Source organism: Talpa occidentalis, unplaced genomic scaffold (genome assembly GCF_014898055.3).
Source record: "Talpa occidentalis isolate TD23 unplaced genomic scaffold, MPIMG_talOcc4v2.1, whole genome shotgun sequence".
Taxonomy (NCBI): domain Eukaryota; kingdom Metazoa; phylum Chordata; class Mammalia; order Eulipotyphla; family Talpidae; genus Talpa; species Talpa occidentalis.
The window spans coordinates 146266430-146284883 of NW_026555331.1; the positions used below are offsets into that span (position 1 = coordinate 146266430).

Here is an 18454-nt window from a genome sequence, read left to right on the forward strand (position 1 = left end):
ACAGAGAGGTGAGGAGGAAGAGGGAGGAACAGCTCATCTGGTAGACACAGTCAGAGAGAGGCCTTGGGCTGGGGATGACTGAGGAAAGGAAGTTGACCGCTGGAGACAAAGGTGTTGCCATCACCTGACTGTGGAGGAGCTGACAACCAGTGGCTCTCTGCTGGCAGCTGGACAAGGTGTCCTTCCCTAAAGGGGGACTGGAGTGACACTTCTTGATGTCACTGATCATGGGAATTTGGATCACGGAAATGAAATCTTTGGCAGAGCCACTGGGCTGAATGGGGAGTAACCTGCCCCCGCAGACCTGAGACTCAAGCATGCCCGCCACAATGGTAGGCCCACCGGCAGCAGCCATGGGCAGGCCTGCAGGAGGCTGCCTTCTGCACAGCAGGGGGAGAAGGAGAAAGAGTGGGCCATGAGTTTAAGGTGAGCAGAGAACGCAAGATAAAGGTGAGCAGAAAGGAACAGGGCTCTGAGCTTCCAAGTCTGCCTGCAAATCTACCTGTAGCACCGGGAAGTCAGGAGGGTAAAAAGTGATTTGCCAGAACTAGCAAGGTAGATGTAAGGTCATCCTTCCATTACATATCCTTCCTCTGCTCACTTCCTGGGGATGCAAAGAAAAATAAGACAGGGCTTTGTCAGCAAAGACTCACAGAGAAAGCCTGTCAATAAATACAACAGAGTGAGATGCAAGTAGGTGAGAACGGACCAATTGCTGTGGGAACTGCAAGGAGGAAAGAGTCCGAGCAGGTTTTGTAAACGAACGAGACAGCACAGGGAAAATGTGCATTGAGGATGGAGCCTTAGAGCAATGCTATAAATCTGGGGAGATACAAATAACCCTTAATAACAACAGTGGAAGGCTGTGGTTTCCAAAAATGTGTGCCAAGGTACCCCAGGGTGCCACAATGAACTCAGAGGGACTTCCTGGGATATTTTAAATATTCATGGAGAATACAGAGACATCTGTTGGTCGTTGTAAGAACTACTTTCAACTTATATCTAATCTTCTTTTCAGATGTGCACGAAGTCTTTTGAACAAAATGCTTATGAAGTTATTTGGCTATAAATATTTAAAAATGGGACCGTGGCACACCTCTTTTGGCCTAGGGAAGACTGTGAAAAATTACTGAGTCACTAAGAGTGCTGTGAATTGAAGACGTTTGGGACCATTGGTGGAAGAGGAGCAGGGCAAGGAAAAGTTACAGGTTCCTGTAAGGTCCCCTTGCAGCCAGGTCAAGAATGTGGACTTGCTGCTTCCAACAATGGGGAGCCGGCAAAGGGTGATGGGGGAGGGGGACAGCACTGCCATTTTCTGTTTTATGAAGGGAGACTGGCCTGGAGCCGGGAGTTGGCTTGGAGGAGTTGCTCTGCTGGGACTACAGCAGAGGCCCCAGGGAGACACGGAGCCTGGCCAGGTGGCATGGGAGGTGGGCACTGGCTCCATCAACATCTGGGACCTCCTCCTGGGCCAGGAAGGTAGGAACAGAGCTGGGGAAGGCTGGTGGTGAGAGTCGATGGAGGGGTCCAGTAAATCAGGCTGGGTTGTGGCACTGGTTCTTGGGATGATGGGGGCCAGGCAGGCATGAGGCCTGTTTGTGAAGACATCCAAAGGACTTGATGATGACAAGCCAATGAAGGGTTTAATTCCAGGAGTGATCCGATCTGGCTTGCTTCTGACAAAGTCCCAGGTGGATAAACAACTGGCCCATGGGTTGAGAGGCAGCAGGTCAGGAAGACAAGACAGGATGATGGAGACAAAGCTCTGGGCAGAAGGCCTGAAGTCTGGCCTGGAAGTGAAGGACGGGAGACCCCAGCTGTGCAGAGAGGCTGACCAGGTCCCAGGCCCCCATGAGAGGGAGAGGGACAGGGCTGATATAGGGCTCGAAAGTCCATCCGACTCTGTGGACTCTGCAAGTTCAGGCTCAGCCCGCCGGGTCACCCTTATATGTGATGTACCCTCTGCTCCCAGTGATGGTGGGAGAAAGCGGTTCCGGACGAAAAGGATCGTGTCTGTCACTAACTCCACAAGAAAGGTGTCCAGGCAGCTGGAGTCCGCTCTACCTCTCAGCTAACCCAAGCCCCTTGCTCCAACAGCAGATGGGATAGAAGATGCCAGAATAAGCTGAGCAGGGACAGATCCCCACACTCCCATGCCCCCGCTCCTTCCTTTGGCCTTGCAGGCCGCCCAGTCTGAGGGCAGACCCCCCCCCCTAAAAGCAAATGCCCAGATTCCCAACACTGGTTTTGTTCTTAGCTTTTCTCTGAACACTTTGGAGTTTCAGGCACTCACTAGTGGGATGTCCAGCTGTCTCTGCCCACCCTCCCCCCTGAGCTTCCTACCACCCCCGCAGCTATAGTCCAGGCCTGAGATAAAACTGTCACCGAGGCCAGGATGTACCAGCTGCCTGGTGCTCAGCAGTTATCAGGGCAGCTGACGCCCTCATTCATTGTCCAATCTCTGCCTGGAATCCAGAAATCTCCACGCACCCATTCAGATCCTTTCTGCTTATGTTGGGGAGTAGAGAGTTCAGCATAGGACCTGCTCTCCTGGGGGTACTTCTCTCACCCATGCACTTCGGGGTGCACCTCCCCCCAAGGGGAGTGCAGGGTTCCTTCACTACCAACAGGGAGGTTATCACCCCCAGCACTGCCATCAAACTTCGCTGTGGACATGGTGTTCTTCTATTTCCCATTTGACCTCGTAACAGACTCTCTCCTCAAAGAAACTGGCTCAGGAAGGTTGTGGTTAATTCAAGGTGACACAGCTGTTCAGTCTCAGGGCAGGACCTTGAACCCAAGCTCCAGCAGCTGTGCCACGCCCAACCCCCACCTCCACGCTTGACAGATATGTGGGGCCCATGCCGGCACAAGTCCCCCCAACACCCTTTCTCCTTTTCCTTATTACACAGGCCACACGCACTCACTACAAACTACGAAAACATCAGACAAAGACGCAGCGGAAAGTCGAAGTCCCCCCTCATTTCCAGACATCTATGCTGTTGAATGTCTCTTCCTCCATGTTTTTTCCAGGGATATTATGAACAGGCCCTGACTTAGTGCCCGACACAGAATATGTGCTCAACCAGGATGCTTGTTGAATGAGCTAATTAATAGTAAGATAGACTGTTATTTACTTATAGAACTCTGTGTACTTTTTACAGCGTGCTTTCCATTCAGCTGTGTAACTTGGACTTCTCTGCGTGTCGGGGATAAACAGTCTTTATAGCTGGATCGCCCGGGCAGGGCAGGCCTTCTGGAACAGGGCCAGGCAGCCCACAGGCTAATACCAGCAGTCTACTCGGCCTGGGTGCCCAGAATGCAGTTGTGAACTATTTTGGTCGAACAGACTGGTCAGTTGGCTTTTCAAAAAAAGAAAACTACTAATTAAGCAAGTCAAACAAGGGTTATTTTGGTCTGCACAATACTTCACTGATTTGCCTAAATTTTCTCTTCAACCAGGTGCTTTGGAGTTGAATAAGCAAATTCTTATGTGCATAAATAAATATGAATGAGGAATTGGCCATGAAAGCTTTGCCCCCAAAGGTGACCGTCTGCCCTCTGGATTAGAGAGAAGCCAGGCCTTACCTTTATAATTGGGCTTGGTGGGGGGAGGGGTGGCCATGGGGGCGAGGTTTCTGGTCCATTAAGCAAGCAGCTGCTCTGAATCCCCACCTTTAAAGAGGCTACACAGCTGGGAGCCTGCCTGTTCTGAAAAGTGGGCGTAATAACTACCCCATCCATTTTCTAGGAGGTTGAAATGAGTTAACACAGGCAATGCGCTTGGACAAGGCCTGGCAGGTTGTAAACAATGGTTGTTACCCCCAAGTTTCTGAAAAGGGCTCCTCAATTCTGACTGATTTTAACGATAGGCGGTCCCTGCACACCCTACAGAGAGTAGACTTGACATGCAAAGACCAACATTTAATTTTCATTTTAATTCTAATAGGGATTATGGGATCAGAAGCCCAGTGAACTGCAGGATTGCCTAGTTTTACTCCTGTGTTTCACAGGCCTGGAAGCTGCTGAGCTGGCCCAAGACGGTCCTGAGTGATAGCAGGACTGCCTTGGCCCGCACGTTTGCAGCGAGCACCCGTCCCGGGAAGCATTTAACACACCAGCTTGCATTCAGACCAAGGTACAAAAGTGAGGTCAGCCCCTCTGGGGCAGGTACCTTTTGAGAGGCAAACAGTATGGCATTCAAGGGTTGCACAGGAAAAGGGAGGACTTCTGCATTTTGAGTGAAATTGATCCAACTCACCAACTTGAGCGAGGAGGAGCCGCAGGCCTCTGGCCTTCTTGGACCTGGTACTTCCTCGGTTCTCTTTATCTTAAATCTCCACTTGGCTCAGTTAAAACCTTCTGCAGACAGCTCTCTCCATGGGGTAAAAAACTACCTACCAACTGCGTCTGGTAGATTCACCTGGTGATCTTTGCCAAAAGCACTTTCACCACGTAACAAATGGGTTGTAATGAAATACTGCTGTAAAAAAGAAATAAATAAGATCATGAAAAATAAAAAAGCAACATTAGGGCCTCCCTGGTGGCGCAAGGAGTTAAGCTTCATTACTATGAAGCTATCCACAGCCACTGCAGCACAAGTTCAATCCCTGGCCAGGGAGCACCCACACGGCACTGTCTCGCCCGCTGCTCCCCTCGGCAGTGTAGTTCATCAGATCTGCCTGTTCTGCTCCCCGCTCTGTCTCTGGTGAATCCTCTCACCCCTGGCACCTCTGGCCTGTACCCCAGTTCTTGTTTGCATAAATAAATCTTTTTTATTTAAAAAAAAAAAGCAACATTAATTGAAAGGACATAATGAAACACTCTTTTTTTCCTTTGCTAAAATATCTTCCTCTGTTAAGAGAGTAGCACTTTCCAAACAGAGGATGCCTATTTGTATGAGCTGTGTGGTTGTGAAAGCCCCCACACTATGGTTTGACAGCTGGGGAGCTGCCATTTCCCTCTGTCTATGTCAAGCATGTAACTGGTAGGGCATGTCTGGATCCCATTTAAATGTTTTATCACATGTCCAGTCCTTATATTTCATATCACCATATCACCTAAGCTAGATTCTGTGCCAAATACTAAATTCTGTCTGCATCATCATGTTTTCCACGATCCAACAGCAGATCATCACCGATTTCAAGAAATTTACACTCATCAGGAATCATATAACCATTTCTTTTTGGGGTGTGAGGATAGGAGGAGTTTGGTTGTTCTTTTGCCTGAAACTTTTAGTATCGCCTGATAAATTGGGTAAAGACCGCAGCAGAGAAGAGGATTGTATCTAGTTTAGCTAAGGAATTGATCAATAAACGCTCAGGCATTTGTAGAAACTGGCCACACCCTTTATATTTGTCACAGGTCGGTAAACTTTGAGTTTTGTTGGGTGAGAAGAATGATTTTGCTCCCAGAAAGATCTGCAAACTGATAATATTATTCTCCAGGAAGGTTTATCTCCATATTTTCTCTCAACTTGCTCTTCGTTATTTAAAAATGGCCATGTCTATTCATCACCATGTAGATCATAATGAAGGCTAAGATTTAGATAATCTAAAAAACGGGAGGACCTTCAGTTGAAACCCAACTGTCAGCCAGTTATTTAATCTTTTATGACAAAACTGCCATAAGGCAAAAATACCCATGGAAGTGCTTGCAGCAAGGATCCCTAGAACCACCACCGCTGGCCCTGGAGTCGTACCTTCCCTGTATAGCTGCTGCGGGAGGAGACAGAGCTCCCCCCAGCCCAGCCTCCAGGTCTGCATTCAGGGGAGGATTCCAAGTAGCTTGGCTAGGTCATGTCCACAGCCTGGCCCAGTCACCCCTGCAAGGAGATGACACTCCATGATGGGCAAGGCCTGGATGGTGAGTCCATCCGCAGGAGCAGAGGGCAGGTGCATGCATTTGCAGCTTCCAGAACTACCTGGAATGGGGCTGGGGCGCACACCAAGAAAAACACAGAAAAGAAGGCTTGAAAAATAAGTCTCATTTCCACGGGGCTCAGGGCTCGGTTTCAGTTCTTTTGAGGAGCTCCTCAAACTACAGATAAGTGCTTGTGTATATATAAATTCACAAGATTACACAATTTACATGTAAAATGGCGCCAGTTTTCTCACGAGGTTCATAAACCAACTCTGAAGCAATTCTAAAGGGATTGTGACAAAATTGTTTTTAGCATTAGCAATGTTACTAAAAAAACCCACAAAGACTCCCCGGGTGCCCACTCCAAAGGACAACTTACATTTGAATGGAGAAGTATTCTTTTTTATTTTTTTGAAAACCCAGATTAGGGATAAAATTATTTTTGCTAATAACCAAATCAATGCAAAATACATTGCCAAAATATCTGTGTGGCCCAATGTAAATGTTTTACTTTTAAATATAAGAATTTAGGGAAATGAGAATGGGCGTTAGATTTGGTTAAATACAGCTCAGGGTTTTTAAGTTGGGGCTTGTGGGACCCTAGCCTGATTACTGTCAATCCCAGGGCCCCCTGGGGAGTTTGTTAAAATGAGAGAGGACTGAGTTCCACCCCACACACTCTGGTCAGGCAGCTCTGGGTGGGGGCAGGTATCATTATTTTCTGAACACTTGGCAGGTGGGTTTGACCAGTCATCATGGCTGAAAAGCCACTGCCCTTGGACTGTGCTTGGGGTGGTGGGAGAATTCTTGGGGGCATCAGCTCTAGAGAGCCTGATAAAATGCAGATTCCTTGGCTGCCCAGGCCTCCTGGATCTGACTTGGTAAGGAGTAGAGCTGTCACTCTATAGTTTATCAAGCTCCTTAAGTGACTTAAAATTATTTTAAATTTGGGGATAATTACAGAGTCACAGAAAGTTGAAAAAAAAATGCAGAGTGGGCCTATGTACCTTCTAGTGTCCCCCAAGAGTAACCTTACCAAAACCAGAAAATTGGCATTGGTACAATATACAGTGCTTATTCAGAAATTATCAGACTTCCATGCACTTGTGTATATGTAGACCTTTATGCAATTTTATCACATGTGTAAATTTGTGTAACCATTGATGTAGTAAAGACATAGATTTGTCCCATCATCACAATGCTCTCAAGAATCTCCCCTTTATAGCTATACCAACCCATCACCAGCCCTATCCTGAACCCCCGTCAACTGCTAATCTGCTCTCCATCTCTATACTTGTGTTATTTTTAAAATGTTACATAAAAAGAATCCTATAATATGGAATCTATTGGGATTAGTTTTTTTTACTCACATAATTCTAGTGAGATTCATTCAAATCATTGCATATATCATAGTTCTTTTTTGGTTTATTGCTGCATAGTATTTCGTTGTGTGGACATACCACAGTTTGTTAAACCACCCACCTGTTGAAGCACATTTTAGTTGTTTCCGGTTTTTGCCTATTCTGAATAAAGGTATAATGAACATTTATGTTCATGTTTTTGTGTGAATGTAAGTTTCCATTCCTCTAGGATAAATGCTCAAGGGTACAGTTGCCGGGATATGCATTAGATATATGTTTAATTTTATAAGCAATTGCAAAACTATACTTCAAAGTGGCAGTGCCATTTTGCATTCACACCAGCAATGTAAGAATGACATAGTTTCTTTGCATGCTCATCAGCATTTGATATTATTTTAGCCATTTTGATAGATGTGTAGTGATATCTCATTGTGGTTTTAATTAAATTTCTCTAATGGCTAATGACATTGAAGACCTTTTCATGTGCTTACTTGTATATCCTCTTCACTGAAATATCTGTTTATGTCTTTTGCACACTTTTTAATTGGATTATTTTCCTATATTGTAGATAAAACACCTCTGTCTGATGTCTTGCTAATATTTTCTCCCAATCTATAGATTGTTTTTCATCTTCTTCTCAGGATCTTAAAAGAACAAATTAAATTTTTTGTGAAGACTAATTTATCAATTTTTATGAACTGTACTTTTGATGTCAAGTCTAAATGTTTTACTTACTCTTAGATCCCAAAGATTTTCTGCTACTTTTTCTAGAAGTTTTGTGTTTTACATTTAAGTCCATGATCCATTTTGAGTTAATAGAGGGCATGAGATTCATTATTTTTGCCAGAGTACGCCCAATTGCTACAGCACCAATAGTTGACAGGCTATCGTTGTTTCACTGAACTGTTTTTATATCTGTCAAAATCAGTTGAGGTATTTGTGTTCTCTATTCTTTTCTACTCATCTGTGTATCTGTCTTTCTGCCAATACAATACTGATTGCTGTAGCCAAATTTTGGACACTGGAGGATTGAGTCCTTCTACTTCATTCTTCTTTTTCAAAACTGGTTAAGTTGCTTCCTTTTTTATCTTCTGGGGATGGTGTCCAGAGGTATCAAGAATGGTCCCGTATAGCCTATATCGTAGGCTATCCTACAGCACAACCTCTAACAAAACTAGACCACCCCAAAACTCTGCTGATTGTTTACCTTTATACCAAAAAGGTTGGTATCCACATGTTGTGTGCACCTAGGCTGACTTCAAGGAGTTTGTACTGTGAGACCTAAAGTTCTTATGAGGCTGCCTCGAACAAAAAAGTAGGCCTTGAAGGCTGTGACTGGGTCTTGATCCTCTTGTGTCCCCGGTACTTTAATAAGTATAATGGACTAAAGGACTGCCTCCAGTCAGAGTTCACTAACAGCAGCTGACTTGTTGGTCCTTCCTCCATTTCTTCGTTAATGCCGTATCTGTTGAGTTCCTTCAGATACAGGTGTGGCAACCAGATGGCTCAGGCCTTCCCCCAACAGGTTTAATCATTCCTGAATTCTCTTAATTTACTTCAGACATTTTCCAAGAATCAATATGTAAAATTTTTGGCCTTCTCTTGTTAGAATGTCTCTCTCTCTCCATTTTTGGAGACCTCCACCTTTTTCCTTCTTGGTCTTACTACAAGATCTTATGAATCCCTTAATCTTGTGTTTACATTTAAAGATGAGTCTTTGCCACTAGGTTATGGATTTCTGGGGGTCAAGGACTGTATTCACCCTGGGATCGCCAGGGACTGGCACAAGCTGGGATTCCATAAATACTTATGGAATGAAACGTGATGTTGGACCTTCGCAGCTCAGCTGTGCTTTAGGTTTAGTACAAGTGTTTCATCATCGTCGCTACACTGGTGCTTTCTACTTATCTGTTATTCCTCCTGCTCGGCCTCTGTGAATTCCTTTCAGAAAAGAGAGTGGGAGGAGAAATACAGCACATTTTCAAGTAATTTTTTTTTTTCATTCCTCACAGGTACTATCTTGGTCGCCGGATGTATATTGTTATCTCTGAGCCAGACATGATCAAGCAGGTGTTGGTTGAGAACTTCAGTAACTTCACCAACAGAATGGTAAGTGGTTTTCTTTCTCCGTATGAATGGAGGGGCATTACTCTAAGAAGTAAGACCTGCACACCAGATTTAATAGGGACACGACTGGGCCTCTTCTCAGCTTAGATCAGCTCAAAACTGAAAACTGAGCTCCCCAATGAATTCAGGTTTTCAAAAGAGATGTGCAGGATGGTACAAAAGAACAACATTTACATTTAAGAAATGCTTCGAGAAAGCCAAAGCTCCGGAGAAGTTGTGGCTAATAAAAATGCTAAAACCAGGAGGGATCTCTAAAAGTCTGTTCAAAGCTGCAGGAAGCCAGGGGCACAGGTCAAGTGACTAGGGAAGACAGAACCAAGCGAATAAATATCAGAGAGAAAGCAAAATCTCAAGCCTCTAGTGCTTACTTCTCTCCCAGATAATATAAAGATCTTAAGGCTTGAAAAAGAAGACAAACACCACGCAGGGGGAAAAGTGTCCCCAAGTAAGAGGCAGCAGAGCCTGTAAAGAGGACCCCTTAATATCTGCTCAAGTCTCCAGCCCACTACGAGGATGTACACACTCCATCTTTTGGGGAAAGAACTTATTATCTTTGATGAGAAATCCTAAAGAATGAAAGTGGTGATAGAAAGTGGCAGAAGACGGCATCGTCCATGTATTTAAAACGAGAAGGCAGGGATTCTAGCAGAGAAGACGGATAACCTTTATGTTGACGCTTGGGAAGTGTCTAGGGGGAATTCCTAAATGCTTGCTTGGGAGAATTCAGAGAATCACTAGGTGCCAACCTTTATGTGGTGGTTGTCAAATTAAGCTCATCTTCCATCTTTACAGGACTAGTAAGTAACAGTTTCACTCTTTAGTTGATTATTTGGCAAACTTTTGCCCACCTGCCACAGGTCAGGCGGCTGATTATAAAGAGACAGGAACCTCAGGCTTTTCCTCCAGGAGCTCACAGTGTAGGGAAGGAGGCACACGGTGGAGATGAGAACCATTCAGTGTGTTTCCTGTGAGTCCATGGCAGGGAAACTTCCAGGACAGCCTGGGGAGGCTTACGAGATGAGCAGCCTGGTGTCTTCTCTGAAAGCAGCAGTGGCCCTGCACAGTCTGCTGGTTGAATTACCTGGAATGCGTTTTTCTCATTAAATTTCATAAGCACTTATCTCATCGATACAATTATCATCTGTATTTTACAAACATGAAACTAAGACTCAGATGAGGAAACTAAGCGTTAGCTTCGAGAACTATGCCGAGTATACCAGAGAGGTTGTAGCTAGTATAAATGCTGAAGCCAGGAGGGGGCTCTGAAACTGATCAAATCCTGGGCACCCAGGATTTCACAGACAACGAAACTAAGACCCCAAGTGGTCGCGACCACCTTGGGCTCAGGTCTGACAGCAGGAAGAGCAAGAATGCACTGCCAAGGCGAGTCCAGTCTCCTTTTCCTGCCACGACTACCACAGCTGTCTCAGAGGATACTTCTAGATTGTCAAGGTTTAATCGAATAAATGGCTTACTCGATCCACCCAAAACCTACTGTAGTCACCCAAAACATGTTCATCTTCTGGCCCCAGAGTGCCAGGCCCAACTCCTGACATGCCACAGTCACTAGAAGGAGGTGACCTGGAGGGAGGGGCTTACTGGCCTGCTAACTCCCACCTCAGGAGGTCCAAAGGAATTGCTGACATCGGACACTGCTGCCCCCAGCTTCTCTTGCCCGAAACATGGTCATTAATCCCCTGCACAGAGGAACCTGAAGTTCCTCTGTGGAGCTGGGGCCTTAGAGACGGAGGAGGAGTCTGCCGTTAAACGCAGCTGTGTTGTAGGCTGCTGACTCAGCAAGGAGAGTTGGTTAAAGAAAGAAATGGGTGACGCCAACGAGTGGAGGGCCAGCCTGGACCACCACGGGTGTCTGAGCTGGCGGCAAAGGGCCTGTTCGTCCTTGAGCCCCTGAGGAGTCAGACAGGATGTGTCAGTCATGTGTTACCATCTGGCTTCCTGGATCTCCTGGGCTATCACCATGACACATGACCTGGAAGAGGGTGCACTCTGGGGTGCTGGGCCAGGTGTATACTCAACATGTTCAAGCGGAGGGAACCCAACAGTTGCCCCAGCTCCAGGCAATTTCTCCTCCAAACCAAGTGTCTGTCTCCACTGATATTTTTCCCCTCCCCCACCCTTTGACTAAGAAGGTCTTTGGGCCCCAAACTCCAGAATGTGGTCCTGATTTCCTTCTGCCACTGGACACAGTGCCCTCCGGACAAAATTCAAAATCTCCTGATGAGGTGTAAGGGTCTCTGAAACACAGATCTATTACATATACTCCCACCTCCTCCTATACAGCTGTCCCTGCAGCTGGACTGGCCTCTCCATTCTCTCTGTAACCTGCTCTGGAGAGCCCTGCCCCAGTGCTTTTGCTCATGCTGACACCGTCAGTAGAATCCAAGGCAGCATAACAGCAGGTCTTGCATTTACTTGCAATGTGAGCTTTAGCAAATTATTTATTTAAAAGCCCCTCACATTCCTTCTTTGGAACATGGAGATATGCTCTACCTACTGGTCTGTTGTAAATATTGTAAATGAGCCTTTTCTCTGCACAGCGCTCAGGAGACAAGCAAGACAAGCAGTCAGCAGGCACTAGGTGCTGTTAACAAGAAAACCAAACCCATCCAAACCCTAGCTATTCTCCAAGGCTTTCCTCCTCAAATTCTGCCTCCTCCACGAAGCCCTCCCTGCCTCCATCCACAGTGACTTTTCTGCTCTGAGCTGTTACAGCATTCACCATCAGCATCACCCATTTTCAAAAGGATCCCATGGTGTCTTGTAATTACAGTAAAAAGAAGGTATTACTTTCTCCCTACCTTGACTGTTAACTCTTTAAGGCTCTTCGTTTTCAAACCCAGACACACAATCACTCTTCAGTATCGAATATATTCATGTTCAAACTAAATTAAATCTCTATCAGCCAAACCTTCTCCCTAGAAGACCTAACTATTACTTGAAACTGGAGATTCAAATAACACCTCCGCATCCGCGTCACTCACAAACTTCTAGAAAGGCCCCCCCCAAAGGTGAGCTGGCGAGGAAACCCCGATGTTTATCAATTTCCATCTGGGAATGTATCCTCTTATCTATAGCTTTGTTTATGGTTTTAAAAGCAATTCCATATTCATGCTAAAACAACCCTAGTGGCTCCATTTTTTAAAAACCGTCTTTAGAGCAGGATTTTCTCACAGGTTTTTGAAAGTCAAATTAAACCGGGTTCTGTGGTTCCCTCTTCTCCATATGCTTATTTATCTGCTCGAAGAACTCAAGGAGATTAGCGAGGCGTGATTTCTCCTTCCCGACACCATGCTGCCTTTCCTCTAATAAGCCATGTTGACTTAAGTGTTCAGCGATTCAGCTTTATTATACATTCATTCAGTAAACATTAAATGCTTACTCCATGCAAGCTTCTACCAAACGGTCCCTGGTGATACCGAAAATACCTCAGCATATTAGTTTGATACATTAAGTGAAAAGGAAGTTAAATAACGCATGGTTTCATTTTCCAGCAGAGCCCATCTCTGCTCACAGATACAGGCTTGACTTATGCGTGCCCCTGGACGGCCCAGTGGAGGGGGGCACCGTGTGGGAAGTTGGGTTTAGTTCTCAAATTTCACGTGAGCTGTAAGAGCAATTGATAGAGAATCCTGGCTGGAGCTGGTGGGTGATCCTCAGGGGATTTTTCTAACATATATCACTATTGAGGAAATAGTTGAATTCAAACATTGTTGAAGGAAATGTTTTTCAAGCTCCAGAACACTGGGCCCAGCAGGCCCTGGGTCAGACCCAGGATGCTGGTTGTTCTTTTTTTTTTTTAATTACATTATTTTTATTGTGGTCACATCGCTTTACAACACTGTATATGGCTTAGGGGTAGAGAGTCACGCCTCTTCTAATGGACATTCCCACCCACACCCACCACCAACAGGCCCAGGCCTACCCTTGCTCCCCACCCCCACCTCCCAGGGTGGCAGTTCTTCTATCAGACTTCCTCATTCACCCTTGGGGGCGCCAGTTCTGGTAATGTCTGCTCTATCTGACCCCTCTTCCGAGTAGACTCCTTGGGCCTCTATCTGTCGCCTCGGCCCTTCCTGAAGTTGCTTCTGGTGGTGTAACCACAGCTTACCGTTAAACCCAAATCAGTCTTCTTAGCCTTTACAGCACCTCAGTGATCGCAGCCCCTATGGCTGGTTATTTTTATTTAAATATTTTTATTTAGCTTCTCTTTGTTATCAGGCACTCCATGAAGCCACGGGGCGGCTCTCTTTTTCCTTTAATATCTGTGGAATTAATATCTGTCCGCGTGACTCAAGGGACATGGTCAAGGCCAGCTGCAGAAGTTCTCATGCCTGGCTGCTCAGCAAGGCCAGAGAGGGGGCAGCTGGAGGAAGAGTGATAGGGAACAGGGTTAGGCCCCAGTCGGGTTGGTCTAGTCAGAAGGGGGTGTTGCTGTCCTGCTGCTAGGGAGTTTTATGTGGGGTCCCCAGAACAGCAAGGAGAGTGGGTGAGGCTGCAGGGACACCCATGCCCAGGCCGGTGGCGGCACATAGAGGGAGTGGCCGTGGATTGGTGCAGGCTGCGGGGTAGAGTCCTGTGAAACCACCAAGTCCCTGGCACTGGTGAAGATGCTGAAGTTCTAAGGGAAATTAGTCACCAGAAGCCCCACCACCCCCGATCTGAAGCAGCGCCCCACTAGGGAGGAGGGCACTGGCTCATTACCATGCTCGCGGGGGAGGCAGCTTCCATTCTGAGCTCCAGGGAATGGGCCACCTGAGCAGGGGCTGCAGGGACCCACCTGCTGGCACCCAAGGCAGGAGGGGGCCTCAGCAGGTTTGCCATCAAAGGTCCCCTAAAAGGGGGGCAGGACCCACTGGACTAGAGGGGAGTGTTGGTGTCTTGGCGGTAGAGGTGGGCGGTAGCTTACACCTGCAGAGGTGGGAACACTTATCTCCAAATCACCCTCAGTGTTGACGACCAACGTGACCGCAACAAAAATAATTTAAACGGTAACTAGAGGACTTAAAAAAAAAAAGGCAACTGCCACTGGCCCCCTCCACATCTTTGGAAAACTTGCTAGCGATTCTGATCGCCTCTCCCTAAAGCATTCAGACCTTTAAATGTGTGCAGGAAGACGAAGGCTGTGAGGATGGCTTTGGCACACTCTTAGGGAAGTCCTCGTTTGTCACTTGTGTCAAATCTTGAGGACTGTGTGTAGATGTGCATTTCTTGAGAAATGTTAGGGAGGCAGGGCCGAGCAAGGCAGTTCTTGCTGAAGGCCCAGACCCAGAGAACCAGGAGCAGGAGCGCCACCTCATTCTCCCGACGCCCTGTCTACTTTGAGACAGGATGCTTTGTTTCCTGTGACACTGTGCTCTGCACAGGAAATGCTCCACTCGCACCTGGAAGCTTCTCTCCCCAGGCTGCACCCTGGAAGTCCCGGCCTCACAGCCAGATGGGATGCCAACCCCCTATAGGCCTGCAGGCTCCTGGTCTTCCCCAGCCAGATCGGCTGGTCCTGAGGAAGCCGGATCCATGGGCTTGCCTGAGCCCTAAAACAGAGTTAACTCAGCCTCTCTACATGGTACGACCACATGAGCTCCCAATCTCCAACAGCTCCCTGAACTGTTAAGAATGTAGGGATTGTGTTAAGCAGTACCAATTTAAATGCTCGATCTTCTGTTAATGCCTTACAGAACTTTTTAAAATTTCTAAATCTTGTTGGAAGCTCAAAATGGCCCTTGGGAGGCTGGTGGGGGCACCGTGGTTCACCCATTGGCGCTGACCACTGTGAAATAGAAGTTTCCTGGTCTGGGTGAGGTTATACGAGAATTAGAAAAAAGTTTGTCACAGTGGATCCGGGCTTTTTGGTGATGGTGTATACTTTCTGATATATTTTTGCAGCCTACTTGATGTGCTTAATACTAAACAAATATAAAACAAACCACTACCCCTGAAATATAAGTGTCTTTTGGAGTTTTTAAAGCATCTTGCTCTGTTTACCTGTTGCCGGAGGCTCTATGGGACTAATTTGAGGAAAACTGTTGATTGTCCCACCAAGAGGCGAGTCTGAGATTGTATAGATCTTAAGTCAATGGTCTTGCATGTTCCAGAACAACACAAGAAGACCTTTTTTCTTTTGTAGGGGGTGGGGAGCTATGGCTTCATATTCTATTATGTCTTTTTTAGAACAGCATGCATACTCGGGAACAGCAAAAATGCAATGCTGCAGCTTTTTGGGAAGAGTGAGTAGCTCTGTGCTTACCACTCTACACCAATGCTCACTCACTGGGTCAGCTGAGAATCCCTGGTCTGGCCCTTGCAATAAATAGTTGTTCTCTTCCTGGGAGCACAGAATGCAGAGGTGTTGGTTTTCTGTAATAACTTGCTACTCGGCATTGTGTAATTCTTCAAAGTTTAAAGTTTATGCTTTGCTGATCTACTAAGAAGAGAGACTCTATTTTAAGAGATCTTAATTGAAGAGGCAAACATGTTCAGCTGTCCAGGAAAACAGCAGGGGGGCCAGGAGGCTGCTTCTGAACCAACACTGCTTATCAGGATGGTGTTTCCTAATTACTGGGGCACTACCCCCAAATTAATGAACTAATGAACTAATTCAAAAAGCACGTTGTTAGCTGCAAGATCAACATGTGTTGGTTATAAACCACCTTGTACCTACTCTCCCAGTCATCAGGGAGTCCTGATAGTTTTGGTGGGAGCATAACACCTGGCATATAGTGGGTGCTCCATTGAGGTTCACACTTGATAAGCTGAATTTGCAATCCCCTAAGCCTGCAACAAGTCAGAGATCATGTTGGAGCGTGGTGACCTTGGTGGTAGTCAGAAGGATCCCAACTGGCCAGGGGATTCCTGAGCAGAGGGGGTGCCCTGATAGCCCCTTAAATTCTGGAGTCCTCTTCTGGAGACCGTTGTGCAGATCATATGGTCCCTCTCCTTCATTTATCACAGCAGCACATGGATTTCTGTAAGTCAGTTTTCTTCCATCCCATACTCTGCACAACTGAAGTTTTCATCTAAATATGGAGTCTTAAAGTTACATCTGTTGATTTTCATCGTGTTGGTAGGCTTCCAGCATTCAAGTCTGTCCAAATAAATGTTTTTGGTTGTTTAGTATTTTTTTAAATTGAGATAACTTATATATACAAATCTTGAGTTAAAGTTCAATGAATTGTTGCATATGTATGCACCCATGTAACTAACACCCGAATCAAGATGTCGCACATTTCCAACACTCCAGAAGGTTCCCTCAGGCCTTTTCCTAGTCAAACACCCATCATCACCATCACCACCCAGAGATAATCAATCCTCTGACATCTATCACCATTGATTTTTTTTCCTGCTCTTGAACTTCATGTAAATGGTAACACAGAGTATGTGTCCTTTTGTCCTGGCTTCTTCTGCTCAACACAGTATCTGGGAAATTCAACTACAACATGTTGGGAGTTCATTCTTTTTTAATTGTTGTATAGTATTCCAATGTAGAAATATACCATAATTTATCTATTCCTCTATTGACAGACATTTAGGTACTTTCCAGCTTTTACTACTACAAATTAAGTTGGTTTGAGCATATCAAGATTGTTCTTGGTGGCATATATTTAGGGGTGAAATAGTTGGATCATAAGCTAGGGTGTATGTTTGCCTTTTTGATACATACTATGAAACAGTTTTCCAAAGTGGATGAGCCAATTCCTACTCCCAGCAGTGATGAAAGAAGGTCCAATTGTTCCACATTTTAGTCAACAGTTTGTCCTGTCATTGTTTTTCATGGTAGTTATTCTGGCGACTGGGTTATCAGGCATCTCATTACTGTTCTAATTTGCATTGGGTGACCGGTGATGTTGCACACTATTTCATATGTTCATGGGACATCACACTGGGATGTCTTTTTTATGAATTGTCTAATTCTGCCCATTTTTAAGGTGCTTGACTTTTTACGATCGACATACTATCATTCTTTATATGAGTCTTTTGTCAGATAGGCGTATTGTGAATGTCTTCTCCAATCTGTGGTTCGCTTACTCATTTTAATGACATCCTTTGTTAATATAAGTCCAGTATAGAAAAATCTTCTTTCACGGCTATTTCTTTTGGCATTCTGTTGAAGAAGGCTTGCCTGTCTACAAGGTCACAAAGATATTCTCTGGAAGTTTTGTTTCTCCTTCCTCTATTAGGACTGTGATCGACTGCTGATTAACTTGTACCTGGAGTAGGTTGTGGGGCTGCCTGTGTATCGAGGGACCTGCAGGGACGGGGGCATTAAAGAGCCCTTTAGACCTTGCGTTGCACACTTTGGAAAGGCACCCTAAAGAGCCAAGTTAGAGGTTCCCATAAAAAGCGGTCACTGGACAAGATGAGGCCTGTGTTTCAGAAAGGTCCTGCAGATTAGTGGGGACACGGGAAGTAAAGATAAGGCTGGAGGCAGGGGAACCGTGGGGGTCGTGAGATCATGGTGACCTCAGCCCGGATGGTGGCTGCAGAGAGAGAGAGAACAGGCTGATCAAACCCAACTGGAAAGTGATTGGAGGGGTTCAACTGAGACTCTGCACACAGGGTTAGACTGACAGGATGGGAACCCCAAAACCCTGTCACCAGCATCTCCGTTCCGCCCCCACACTCACAGTCCTCCCGCATCAAATCTACCAGTCCTGTGCCTCATTCCCTTCAGCGACAGCGCTCTGTCCCTAGAGCTGCCGCATCCGTAACCCTAATATGTTATTATATACAGGTGGGGGCGGGGAGGGGCAGTGGGCAGTTATTCACATTTAATGGGCCCAGAGTTCCAGTTTTTCAAGATGACAAGAATTCTGGTGATGCACGGCGGTGAAGGCTGCCCCACAGAGTGAAAGTACTTACTCTACCCAACTGCGTACTCGACAATGCTCAAGAAGGTCCTGCATTATATGGGGGGGGGGGGGATGTGTGTGTGTGTGTGTGTGTACAAACTAATAAAAAAAAATACCTGGAGTGGTCTCCTGGAGATAAAGCCTCAGAGTCAGAAGAGTTCTTAAAGGGCATTTAGAACAAACTTCCAAGAAGTGGGGTACAGTGTCCAGTGACGGGGAGCTCATCACTCAAGGCAG

At 46.0% G+C, this 18454-nt stretch overlaps 1 protein-coding gene across 1 annotated transcript in view; it reads left to right on the forward strand.

The window, feature by feature from the left end:
• The window catches only part of TBXAS1 (thromboxane A synthase 1), a 133106-nt gene that overhangs the window by 45886 nt on the left and 68766 nt on the right, over nucleotides 1-18454 (forward strand). Inside the window, exon 4 of the mRNA XM_054692725.1 lies at nucleotides 9236-9332. Coding sequence (XP_054548700.1) covers nucleotides 9236-9332 — 97 coding nt within the window. The remainder of the gene's footprint in view (nucleotides 1-9235; nucleotides 9333-18454) is intronic.